Source organism: Python bivittatus, unplaced genomic scaffold (assembly GCF_059951505.1).
Source record: "Python bivittatus isolate LINGU-HERP-01145 unplaced genomic scaffold, Pbiv_v1 ctg000190_np1212, whole genome shotgun sequence".
Lineage (NCBI taxonomy): Eukaryota > Metazoa > Chordata > Lepidosauria > Squamata > Pythonidae > Python > Python bivittatus.
Window position 1 is genome coordinate 5462040 of NW_028277042.1, and position 11401 is coordinate 5473440.

General features: G+C 46.2%; 2 protein-coding genes across 2 annotated transcripts in view; both read left to right on the forward strand.

Annotated features, from left to right (window-relative positions):
- LOC103057253 (polycystin-1-like protein 2) overlaps positions 1–899 on the forward strand; it is a 57991-nt gene extending 57092 nt beyond the window's left edge. The window contains exon 44 of the mRNA XM_088136379.1: positions 455–899. Within this exon, the coding sequence (XP_087992505.1) occupies positions 455–583 (129 nt within the window). The 3' untranslated portion in view covers positions 584–899. The remainder of the gene's footprint in view (positions 1–454) is intronic.
- Positions 900–1986: 1087 nt separating this feature from the next.
- Positions 1987–9151, forward strand: GCSH (glycine cleavage system protein H). Its single transcript, XM_088135981.1, has 5 exons — positions 1987–2267; positions 4981–5060; positions 7428–7491; positions 8064–8195; positions 8414–9151. The coding sequence occupies exons 1-5, from the start codon at positions 2069–2071 to the stop codon at positions 8509–8511; spliced, it is 573 nt and encodes a 190-aa protein (XP_087992107.1). The 5' UTR covers positions 1987–2068; the 3' UTR covers positions 8512–9151.
- The last annotated feature ends 2250 nt before the right edge of the window (positions 9152–11401 follow it).

Here is an 11401-nt window from a genome sequence, read left to right on the forward strand (position 1 = left end):
ATGTGAGCTCCAGTCTAGGATCCCCTGGCTAACTCAGCCTCAGGTACAGGATGGAAGCGTCTGACGGATGCGTGTGTTTATCTTCTCATCTGAAACTATCAAGCAAGTATATTCTCCAAGCTTGTGTTTTATACTGGTAACTCTAGATTAAAACATCTTTTCAACCAGAGTTATGGGATGACGTTCCTTCTTCAATTCCCTCAAGCATCAATTCCTCACTTGAAAAATGAGAACAGTTCATAACCATCTGGCTGTAGATACTAGATAAAGCTGAAAATACTATTTTTTGTCCATGAAGCTGTAAAAGTAAGGTTGGAATCAACTGTCAGAGGCTCCTGGGAATTGTTCAGTAGTGAGCTATAATGCTAAATGTGATTTTCTGAGACTCTGTTCTCTTTCTAGCAATCCAGTGTTATTACATACCACTCATAACATTTCTGTATCTTTTTTTAAGGCTTCAGAAGAAGAGGAGATAGTGGACCTCATGCTGAAGAAAATGTGCAGTTTTCTTGGAATTAAATGTAAAAATGACTGCCCTCCAGCTTGTGGCAAGCAGCTGAAAGAAGCCGTGAACAACATATGATGGCTTGGCCAAGATTTTGCTTCCTATGTGAATTGCTAGCAGACGTGGTTACTTTTAAATGTTGTGAATTCTGGGTTTGTGAAATGCTATGGTAGAAAACAGGACCCCATTTTAGGAATCAAATGCTTCAACCTGTAAGATCCAACCTTCATTGAATCTGCATTCCTGAGTCTTGCCAATAGATGTAGAAATGCAATAGAAGAGAATATACGTCGCTCAGTGCTCCAGAGATATAGAAATACTTTCTTAAGCTACGTACAACTGATTTCCTTTTTAGCATGTGCATGGCTGTTTCCTGTCATTATTCCTCACTGTGGTATAATAAATGTTAAGTATTAAAGCATAACTGGGGTTCAATTAATTTAAAATTAGAAACTTGCTACCCATTTGGAATTGACATGTCTCATATTCCTACAAAATGTCCCCTTTGGAAGTGTTTCTATGGCTACAGAAGTCATCATGTATGAGCGGAAGGCCCTAAAAATTGAAGTGATAAAGGAGAAAAGCTGAATCAGTCCTTTAGGTAAGACATTTTCCACCACAGGCCTGGTAAATAGAATTACAACATGTAAAAAACGACACAAAACTCCCCTCTTCGGGGGAAAGGATGTACAGTATTGGAAAGGAGGGTAAGAAGTGCTTCATGCACGTCCCACCCATCTTTTCTCTGTTCTGAACAACTCCCCAAAACACTCCATCTGGGGATTCCAGCATACTTTCCAGAAAACAAAAATGGATGTTTATTCAGTCTGAATTCTAAGTCTTCTAAGGAAAAACGCACATGTTGCTATCTACTGGGGAAGAGCGGGGGAGCGCTTTAAAAAACGAAAGCTGCTAAGGAGCGATACAGTTTAAGTAAAAAAGATTTGTCAGTGCTGAAGACGAGCCTCGCGCTCTGAGGTCGACCTTGACTCGTGGCGTCTGTATTCGTGCAGTTTTCCAGCGGCTTAACCGGCCGGGTTGGCCATCATCCTTGCCAAGGTCCCCATCCTGCGCACAGCTCTGAGCTTTCCATCCTGGTCCAAAGCAGATCCAACTTTGCTGAGCTTCCCCCGCGAGCCCCGGGAAAGCCGGCCAGGGGTCGTCCTCCCTGACAAAAAGGGAGCTGCTTTTGCGGCTGATTCTGTCCCTCTCGGTTGCTCTTCTCTGCAGCCCCCAGGAGAAAATCTCTCCGGTCGGAGATTCAGTCCCGGGACCTGCTCCCACCTTCCCCACCGGCCGCTCCCCAGAGGGCAGCTCCCCCGCTTCTTCTCTCCCGCAGGCTGGGAAGGGGCGTTGGAGTCCCACCGCCCCGGGGCGCACCGCACGGGGTAAGGGGGAAGAGCCTCTCCGCAGCGGCTCCGCCCGGCGCGGCGTCCTTTCCCTCGCCCGGCCAGGCCAGGCCAGGCCCCTCGGGCCGGGAAGGCCCGCCTCCTCCCTCCCCTCCTCTTCCCCGGCTGCTTTTGCCCTCCGGCCCGGGCCGCCTCTCCGCGGAGCGGCCCCGCGATGGCAGTGGCGGCGACGGCGTGGCGAGCGCTGCGGCGGGTCGGGCTCGGCGCAGCGGCCGGGCCGCGGGGTTCCTTCCGGCCCGGCGGCTCCCTGCTCGCCTGGCCCAGCGGCAGCAGCAGCAGCCGCCGCGGCGCCCCCGGCCTCCAGGCCGGCCCGGCCCGGCGGCTCAGCACGAGCCCTGCGTTGCTGCTCGCCGGTGAGTCGCGGCCGGGTGGCGGGAAGGGGCGGAGGGCGAGAAGGACGCCGCGCCGGGGAGCCGAAGCTCTCCTGCGCCATGGCGAGGAGGCGGCGTGCGTAAAAGCGCGGCGGGGCGAGCCTGCGTGGCCGCCTTCTCGCTTCGCCCCGGCGCCTGCCTTCGGGAGACCGGGCCGCTGCCCGAAAGCCCAGGCGGGCAGGTCTCCCCGGCGAGGAGGCGCCGCCTTCTCTGGGCTGGAGACGGCGCGCGCCTTGCGGGGAGGCCCCTCCGCTTCCCGGGCAGCGCTTGCCGCCCGGCCCCGTTCTGGGCGCGCTGACTCGGAGCGAAGGGCCGCGGAGCCCGCCAGGCCGGGTGCCCAGGGCGCCTGCTGCCCCGCTCATTTGGAGCCGCTTCTGGGAATCCCGAGAATTGGATTAGGCTTCTCGTGACTCCGAAACGAAGCCCGCTTCTTGGAAAGTAGGGCCCTCGCTTTCCGGCGCTGGCAGCACCCCAGTAAGTTCCTTTACTGAACGGGCCCGTTTTCTGGCGTTGTGCAATAGGTGGAATAACAAATTAATCCCAGACTGTACTAAGCCTTCGACCCACCTCCAGAGTCAAGACTAATTAAGCTTCTGGTGTTGAGTGAATGTAATCTTTAGCCTTTCAACCCAGGAAACCTTATGTGACCGCAACTATTAAGTGTGCATTGTAGCATTTTTTATTTGACTTTCCAATAAATACCCCTGAGTTCTAGGCTGCCTCCTACCCAGCAGGTGTGCAGAGGACCTGTTGGAGAAATGATGATGATGATGACGACTTTCTCTCAATTTATAGCATGTCACTGGCAGGTGAACTGGGATTTCAAAGTATTCGGTGAGGTGGTTGAAAATCAAAAGGGGGCTGGTTGCAGATCCCAGGGCATTAACTGGGCTTGATGAACAATGCTGGCTTGCGCTCGTGCAAGATGTAAGCACATAGACCACCTTTGTGGCTCCTTGTCCCTGCATCCAGTAGCCTGAGCTGGAGTGGATCCAAACCTAGAAGTACAGAGACTGAGAGAATTGGAAATATTCAGGTTTTAGGAATGACCCATGAGAGAAGACTTGCTAGGACTTTCCAAGTTTGGAAGGGAGATGTACAGAAGGCAGCGTGATCTATCCACTATTGTTCTAGAAGACAGTCATGGGTTTTTCCTTCAAGGTACAGGGAACCAGATTCTGATTCAAAGTTTGGACAACGGTACTCATAGTAAGGCCAGTTTGACAGTGGTTGATTGGTTATATACCCTCAAGTTGCTGTTGACTCCTAGCAACCACATATGGTAGACAGATTTTCTCCATGATGATTTGTCCCTAACCTGGTCTTTCAGGTCTTCCAACCATATTAAGGGAGGTGGTGGTCTCTCCATTTCTGGAGATGTTCAAACAGAGGTTGGATTGCAATTTCTCAGGGACGCTTTCATTTGGCTTCCAGCATTGATGGGGTTGGGCTTGATCATCCAAATGGCCCCTCCCAACTCTGTGATTCTATAAAGACAAACACATTCTGTGAGTTAGCTAGATAGGATATTGTTATATTATTATTTTTGCAATAAAATCCACCGAAGAGATGCCCGTGGTATCTCCTGTAAATTGGTCCAGGGAGAACTGAGCGTGCTCGGTAGTTGTGGAATCTTGAGTATCAGCTGGAAAGAAGGCAGTGCAAAGAGAAGAGGGTGGGACAGTGAAGTGGCCTATAAGAAAAAGGTGGTGTTGGTTGGAAGTGTGATTGTGTCAGGAGAACAAAATCTCTGCTTGCTTGTTTGCTTTCTCTATTTACTGCCCTATTTGTCCATTTCTACCAATATGATTGAAATGTGTGCCTTTGCATAAGATTTGGCAGTTTTTACAAATTGATTGATTGATTGATCAAGTATGTGCCATCGAGTCAATTTTGACTTCCAGAGACCACATAGAGGTTTATTTATTCAATTTCTGTAGCCACTCATCTTGCATATGTGATTCGGGGCAGCTCACTCAGCTAAAACAAACAAATACAAATAACAAAAAAAAAATTTAAATAATAAAAATAATAAAACATAATCTGTGGGAGAGCACAGTCCATACATTACAAACAATGCAGCCGTGTTGCAGGCTCCATGCCTCCACTGGATCCCCAGGCATAATGCAAAGCCATGTCTTCAAGGCCTTCTGGAAAGTCAGTGGGATGAGGGCCTCCTCCAGGATGATCTGCCCCCGACCTGGTCCTTCAGTTCTTCCAATGGTGCCCCCATCGCTACTCTAATCAAATCCATCTACCTTGTTGCTGGTTGTCCCCTTCATCTCTTTCCTTCCACCTTTCCCAGCATGAGAGCCTTCTCAAGGGAGCTAGGCCTTTGCATATTACTAATAGTTATATTATTTATAATAATATTGCATAATAATGCAGCATGTCTATAGGTACATAATGTAAGTGCGGAAGGAGAATAAAAGTATGCCTACTGTAGAAAGCAAAACCCAGGTCCAGCGTGGGTTGGAAGTTTGGCTTTGATCGGACAGGGAATGCACTGAAGTATAACCTAAGCAGGTATGAATAAATAAAAATAATCATTTACCATTTACACTACATTTACAATAAAAATGGGTCTCCTAACTGTAGTTTCAGTTTGGGGTTTATATTAGAAGGACGTAAGGTAGGATTGCAGAAGGATTTGAAAATAGAATGTCTTAAAACTGACCCATTTGGGTTTTTTTAGCTCGTCGGTTCACAGACAAGCATGAATGGATATCCGTTGAAAACGGTGTTGGAACCATAGGAATTAGCAACTTTGCACAGGTACTGTTTCCCCCCTTCCTGGTTCTTGGCATTGTCGGTTGACCTTGCTCTTTGATTTCTGGATTGTCCTGATTGCCATTTCTGCCTGCAAAGCTGAACTGTGGACTTGGACCTCAAAGCCTGCCCAGAAAACATGATTGACAGTTCTAGCTGCCCTTTTCCTGCCTTGTTGGTTTGGCCTTAGTCCAATAAACTTAGGACCTGAGGGGAGTTGTGGCTGAAAACTTCTATTAGTTTCTCTTTGGTTCGTTGGAGAAAATATATTTATAATGTAAGAGAGGGCCGAGCAACCTTTAGATAACCAGGAGCAATTCTTAACAATTTAGTGAAGAGCATGAAGGCTTCAGTTGGCTGGACAATGATCCAAACTAGGTGAGGCTGTCCCAGTCCCATGGATAGGGCCAAAATATCCTGCTTATTTCCCCCTTAACTATGCAAATCCCATTTTAGGGTTTTCAGGGCAGATTTTTTGGTGTGCTGTCATCTTAAACTGGTGACAGTGATGCAGTTAATTCTTGACAATTGTGGTCAAAGGAGTGATTATCTGGGAGATGGGAGAGATATGTTTGAGGGGTCTGTGCAACCTAAGGCACATCTTGGGTTGGAAATTCTGGGAGTCTTGTGGCTCCTCTTCTGGATATTTGATGAAGTTGTGAATTCACTAAGCAGGAATCTAAGAGATGAAGACATTCTGGTAGACCTCATGTATATACTTTACATTTACTTTTTGTTCTACGTATAAGAACTTTTCCCATTTGAAATGAATGCTGTGGCCATTCTTTTGTCTGCTTTCCACTTGGTGTGTCAGAAAATTGGCAAGAGCTTGGTTGCCTCACAGGAGAGCAGCGATTCCATTCCCCATCTATATAAAAAAAAGCAACTTTGAACAGAAGATGAGTTCCCCTCTCTGCTTGTTACAGTCACTACCTCTGTATCTATGCAGACCCTTCAGAATCTTCAATGTTCAACAGCAGATGTTGACTTCAAGGAAGTGATACCGCATGGACAACTTCTTGGAGTTCCCATTGGCCTTGCCGATGGGTGTTGGTGGCCTAGTTTCCTGCCATTTTGAGATATGAAATACATGAAAATTGAATTTTTAGTCTTCCCCATCTCAGAAAATGCTATTTCTGCTCATAAGGGTCACTCATCTAGTTTACATTGTTGCTGAGCCTGCCACACTTCTCTTCCATGTTGTGGCCTCTGCTTGGGTCGTTCTCTAAGTGGGAGTAGCTAAAGTCACCAGCATAGGATGGCACTACCCCATTTGAGAATAGTGTGCAACTTGGGAATTCTTTTGGACTCACAACTGCCGCTCAAAGAGCAGGTGGCAGCTGTGGCCAGGAGGGCCTTTGCACAGTCGTATCCAATTGTGTGCCAGTTGTATCCATTGCTAGAATGCGAGGTCTTTCACACAGTCAGTCATGCCTACTCACTTCATGGCTGGACTACTGCAAGGTACTCTACAGGGGTCTGCCCTTGAAGAACCATTGGAAGCTACAACTGGTCCAAAATGCAACAGCATATGCCTTCAGAATTATGCCTTCTCTATTGCAGCATCTGCCCTCTGGAGCATTATCCTCCCAGGGATTCACAGAGTTCCTACCCTACAAGAGTTCTGCAAGCCATTGAAAATGTGGTTGTGCACCCAGGTCTGAAGTTAGGATACACCCATCATGGCTGATATTTTGTAGGAGCACCTGTGATGTAGCTAAAATCCCCAAAGTGCCTACCACCTGAAATCTTACCATGTTAGATTAATTCTGGTTCTGCCATTTGAATGTGACCAGTAAATGCATTGGAGGAGTGGACTTGGTGCTTTCTCTGCACCAGCTAGGGCACAGAACTCTGTCCAATTAATTGCACATGGGAAGGGGCGCATAGGAGCCTGAGAGATTTCCCAGCTGCTTTTCCCTTCCTTTATCACTCCTCCAGGCAGACTCAAGGCTATTTTATTATGTCAGCATTTCAAAGTCAACCTGACATTGTCCAAATGGGTTAGCAGCCCTCTCCTAATGTCAGCTGCTGTTCTTATGTTTGTGAAAACACCCTCTGGTTGCTCTGAACACCCTCTGCTGGGGTCCAGAATTCTCAGTCAGATTGGTGAGGAATTCTGCAGGTTGCAGTTCTGGAGGTTGCCCTGTTAGAGAAGGGTGTTCAAAGACTTTCTCAGGGACAAAATGAGAAGTGTAAGAAAGCTTCTCATATTTGGGGTCAGGTCTTGGGGCTGGCCTGGCTGGTTGGCACAAACTGACTGGGAGGGTGGTGGACTTGCTTTCTGCTTAAATTCTACTGTGGGATGCTTAGCTTGGCCCAACCTTTTGCACTTCTCTGAACCATTGCTGATGCAAGAACTTTTCATTTCAGGAAGCATTAGGGGATGTTGTTTATTGCAGTCTTCCAGAAATTGGAACAAAGCTGAACAAACAGGGTAAGCATTTTTAATGTCAAAAAAACTCTTGTCTCCCCCAAAGGTAAATGTTACATTAAGCAGTAATGTCATCCTTGGAGAAATACAGTTACTTTAGGGGTTTTTTTTAAGGATACAGATGTGCCCAAAAGATTTTTGTTTCCTTTGAACAGCAGCCCCCCCCCCCCCCCCAACCACCTCTTGCCTTACCAGGTGGCAGGAAAAACAGGTTTTGAAAGACTGCTATTTCTGAAATGATAATTGCTTTAGGAAAACATATCAGAAAGTCTTTTGAAGAGCAGAACTAAATGTAGACCTCTATGATCATTTAGCAAGGCTGTATGTACCCCCTGGCCTCCAAATGGGTGCAGCCCTTAAACTCTTTCCAAGCACTGCCACCAAAGAGGAAAAAATATTAAGCAGATAGAGAGTGAACATCTTGCTAAGGTACTAGGAGCGTCTGTTGATAGGAGAAGCTCAGCTGGATTGCTTGGGTCATGCAGCTGCAAATTTATAGTTAAGACCATGTCGTGCGAACGCAGACTCTCATTTTTGGATTCCTGCACCAATGTCTTTCCTGTTTTATGTTTCAGATGAATTTGGGGCTTTGGAAAGCGTGAAGGCTGCTAGTGAAGTCTACTCTCCCGTCACGGGAGAAGTCACAGAAATTAACACTGCCCTTGCTGATAATCCAGGGCTTGTCAACAAATCTTGTTACCAAGATGGTAAGAGAATGCATTCCTGTTTTCCAAAGGATTCTGAATGATATTTTACAGAATATTGCAATGATAATATTGGAACTTACCAACAGAGTGTTGTTGGATAAGCATTAAAGTTAAGACTACAAGCCACTGGAACTAAGAATAGCATTCACTAGAACTACAGGAGACCTGGATATCCTGTGCTTTTTTTTTTTTAACCAGATTTGTTTTTTGGCTCGCAGGTTGGCTTATCAAGATGACTGTGGATAATCCTTCTGAACTCGAAGACCTCTTGAGTGAAGATGCGTATGAGAAATACATCAAATCCATTGAGGAGTAGCTAGAAGGTGCTAAGTTGAGCCAGTACCAACTGCTTTCTTCGATGTAGATTGTCCTAAATTAGTGGCACAAAGAGAAGTTGGCGCAGCAGCTGGTTGAGGAAGTTTTCAAGGAGAAAAGCACTGCCTTTCTTCGAATTGCGCTAAACATTGTCCACAAATGTCTGTAAATCAAAACATTTGTAGCTTCTCTTACTAGGCAGCGTCATGAGTAGTTTTGACTTTCCTCCCTTCCATCCTAATGAATATAATTCCATGATGTCAAAGTTCGAAGTCCATAATTCCTTCTGGGGTAGAATGACCTTTGTTCCTAAAATGAACCCAGACTGTTGATAAGATAGACCTGGAAAATGATGCAACAGCCTTAATTCCACCACACATTGTGCTTTTTATTTGTACAGATTTTCTTCCTTTTCTTTCCACCATTCCTCCCAGGGCATCTGTTTTCAGTCAGTTTTTGGTCATCCAAAAGCTGCCGTGTTGCCTTTGGTATTAGTGAAAGTCCTCAAAGATTAGAGCAGAGCTGGATTTCATGGTTTGAAGTGCAAGTGCTGGGGTGGAGGCGTGGAGATCTTCTCCAGCAGAAGCTTCCTGCCTTGCAGCAGATAAGATAAGAGAAGTTAATAAAAAATCCTGACTTTACCAAGTGTGTTTGTTGTTCCTTTTGTAGCCTCTTCATAGGATTAATAGTTAAGTGGTGAAAAGACTGAGTTTGGGTTTTTTACCTTTATGATTTAGTGGAAAGTTAGGAAGTCAATCTCAGCAGCTGCATAATTGCTCAAAGCCAACCTTCCCCTGCCAGATAGGGATCCAGTGTCTCCAATATGGTGCATCTGGAAGACACCAGCTTGGGGAAAGCTCTTCTTAATATTTCTCCAGTTGTGAAATGGAGTAGGTTGGGTTTGCTGGGGATCTGCAATAAATGTTCAAAGCAAGGGGGAGCCAGCCTATGTATATTGCTAAACTACAATTCCCAGCATCCCTCAGCCATGGCCATGGTGATAGGTCTTCTAGGAGTTGCAATTTAGCAAGACTGGAATGGGGGAGGCACAAACTGGTGTAGGGCCAGGGATGTCTGCAGAGGAGTGTCCAAAACGTCAAGATGATAGCTCTGCTGGTGTGGTCAAAGCCATGCTCCTCAGATGTATTGACTGTTTTGACCCCTCCTGCAGATGACCCTATCTTAGGATGTGAACTAAGATTACTAGAAGTTCTGGATTGGAGGAAGTAATCTTGTGAATGGCAGCTTTGTCATAGACCTAGCAAAATGGATCAGCCACTGTATGTGCAGGATCCCAGTTGTGCCCAGAGCACAGTGACCTTAGAACAGCAATAGACAAGCTTGTCCTCCAGATGTTGCCAAGCTCCAATTCCAGCATCCTTCACCACTGGCTTTGCTTTCTAGGAAGTTGGGAATTGAAGTTCAGTAAGATCTGGATTCTATTTAGTATTTTTTAATTTTTATATTTCCAAGCCCAGTACAAGCCCTGTTCTTTCCTTGTGAGGTAGGATGGGCTGAGAGAGTAACTGGCCCCAAATCCCCCAGGGAGCTTTCATGGGATGAGAACCTGGGTCTCCCTGCTCCTAGTCCATCGTCTGCACTATACCACACTGGCTTTTGGCTGAAAGGAGGAACTGGCCAATGAACTGCTGTGACTGAAAGGAGACTAGAACCAGGATCTCTTTGTTCCTAGTCCAACACCTTGGTAATAAATAATACTGTTCAAGATTATTATCACCCACTACTTAGGCCAGTATTGTCCAAACTTGGCCACTTTAAGATGAGTGGACTTCAACTTCCAGAATTCCCCAGCCAGCCATGCTGGCTGGGGAATTCTGGGAGTTGAAGTCCACTCATCTTAAAGTGGCCAAGTTTGGACAACACTGACTTAGGCTGAAGCATTACTTTTGTTGATAATCCCAAGTAGTACATTCTGGAGAGTCCTAGATAATGACTCTTGGCAGCATTGAGTAGCTGGTCCCTACTGCAGTTGTCTGAGCTGTGTTTTGTACTCTTGCGTGTGTTTTTGGGTGAGAAGAGTAAGCATCACCTGTAGAATTTAATGAAACTTGTGCATCTCGCAGAAAGAGCGTGTTGCTTCTCAGATCCCTCATTTTTGGATTGTGGCCTCTTCCTCCTTTGAAAAAAACAAAAACTCCTTTGATCATTTAGCAAACTTGGATTAAGGTTTTTGACTTCCCAGTCCAATCCATAGTTCTGGTGGTCTCTCACAGAAGTACTAATAAAAATGTGTGTAAATCTGGTCCAGGCACGTGGGTGGCTGTGCAGGAAAGAATTTTCCCTGCTTCCTCATTTAAGAGGGTTAAACCCCTTTAGAGGTACCTTTGTTTAAGAGAAAGCAAAAGCATTAACCACACAGGATATCATGACTTTGGTTACTGCTCCTGCTCTTCTTCTTTTTCCTCTTCCTCTTCCCTGATGAAACAATAAAAGGATGTATCTGCCTTATTTTTTTAACCAGGTAAAATTGACCAGAGTTCTGCCACTTTCCCCTTCTTCCCCAAGAGACAGGAGAAGTGATAATGTCTCTTTTTGCCAGTCCAGGTGAGACAAAGAAACAGGAATTTACCAACTGGGGGCTATAGTAGGTATGGCCAGGACATAACATCAGCCTTTCAGTGGTTGAAATCCAGAAAGGGAGGCTGGTTTCATCTCTGACCAGTTTAGGCACAGGAGACAAGCAGCTTAAGGCTGCAGCATGGAAAAACCCAAGAGTGAGCGGGCTTAAGCCATCTTTAGCTGCACTGACGGTGAAGTCGCATTTCCCCCTTTATTGCAGCTCCATTCAAAGGGAGCCTCAAGGTGTATAAGGGAGGGGAATCTCTTACTTGCAGTCACTGAAGCAAAAGAAATGGAGGCAAAAGGGGGCT

Excerpts from the sequence above, each read along its gene's own strand:
- GCSH (XM_088135981.1), top strand. The coding sequence starts at position 2,069 with ATGGCAGTGGCGGCGACGGCGTGGCGAGCGCTGCGGCGGGTCGGGCTC. Across the intron at positions 5,061-7,427 it reads GAATTAGCAACTTTGCACAG|GAAGCATTAGGGGATGTTGT; the intron begins GTACTGTTTCCC and ends TTTTCATTTCAG. Across the intron at positions 7,492-8,063 it reads AACAAAGCTGAACAAACAGG|ATGAATTTGGGGCTTTGGAA; the intron begins GTAAGCATTTTT and ends TTTATGTTTCAG.